Source organism: Apaloderma vittatum, unplaced genomic scaffold (genome assembly GCF_000703405.1).
Source record: "Apaloderma vittatum isolate BGI_N311 unplaced genomic scaffold, ASM70340v1 scaffold22505, whole genome shotgun sequence".
Lineage (NCBI taxonomy): Eukaryota > Metazoa > Chordata > Aves > Trogoniformes > Trogonidae > Apaloderma > Apaloderma vittatum.
Genome location: NW_009717946.1, coordinates 1 through 354, shown reverse-complemented (window position 1 = coordinate 354; position 354 = coordinate 1). Strand labels below are relative to the sequence as shown.

The 354-nt window shown below is 57.1% G+C and overlaps 1 protein-coding gene across 1 annotated transcript in view; it reads right to left on the bottom strand.

Annotated features, from left to right (window-relative positions):
- Positions 1 to 350, bottom strand: part of DYX1C1 (dyslexia susceptibility 1 candidate 1) — a gene marked incomplete at its 5' end in the record, with an annotated part of 7,339 nt that extends 6,989 nt beyond the window's left edge. The window contains one exon of the mRNA XM_009870096.1: positions 249 to 350. Within this exon, the coding sequence (XP_009868398.1) occupies positions 249 to 350 (102 nt within the window). The remainder of the gene's footprint in view (positions 1 to 248) is intronic.
- Between the last annotated feature and the right edge of the window lie 4 nt (positions 351 to 354).

Sequence of the window (354 nt, the reverse complement as noted above, 5' to 3'; positions counted from 1 at the left end):
GAGTAAGAAGAGCATTAGTTCGGGGAAGAACGACGGGCGACAAGCCATTAGTTCTAGTGAATACCTATTTAACCACCAGCAGCGTACACAGGGAGATTACAGATTCAGTATTATAAAATACTATAAATCCGACAGTGCCGCCACGGCGCATTAAGCGGGTGCTTTTTAGCAGTTACAATTTCAAAGCCACAGGCCCGGGGCCTGGAGGCAGCAGGCCCGGGAGAGGGGCGAGGGCGCGGCCGCCCCACCTTCAAGTACTGCTCAGCGCAGAAGATGTTGGCGGGGGTGACCCGAACGCCGCGCAACGGCAGCGACAGGTACACGGCGGAGCGGCTTTGCCGCCAGCTGTACTCC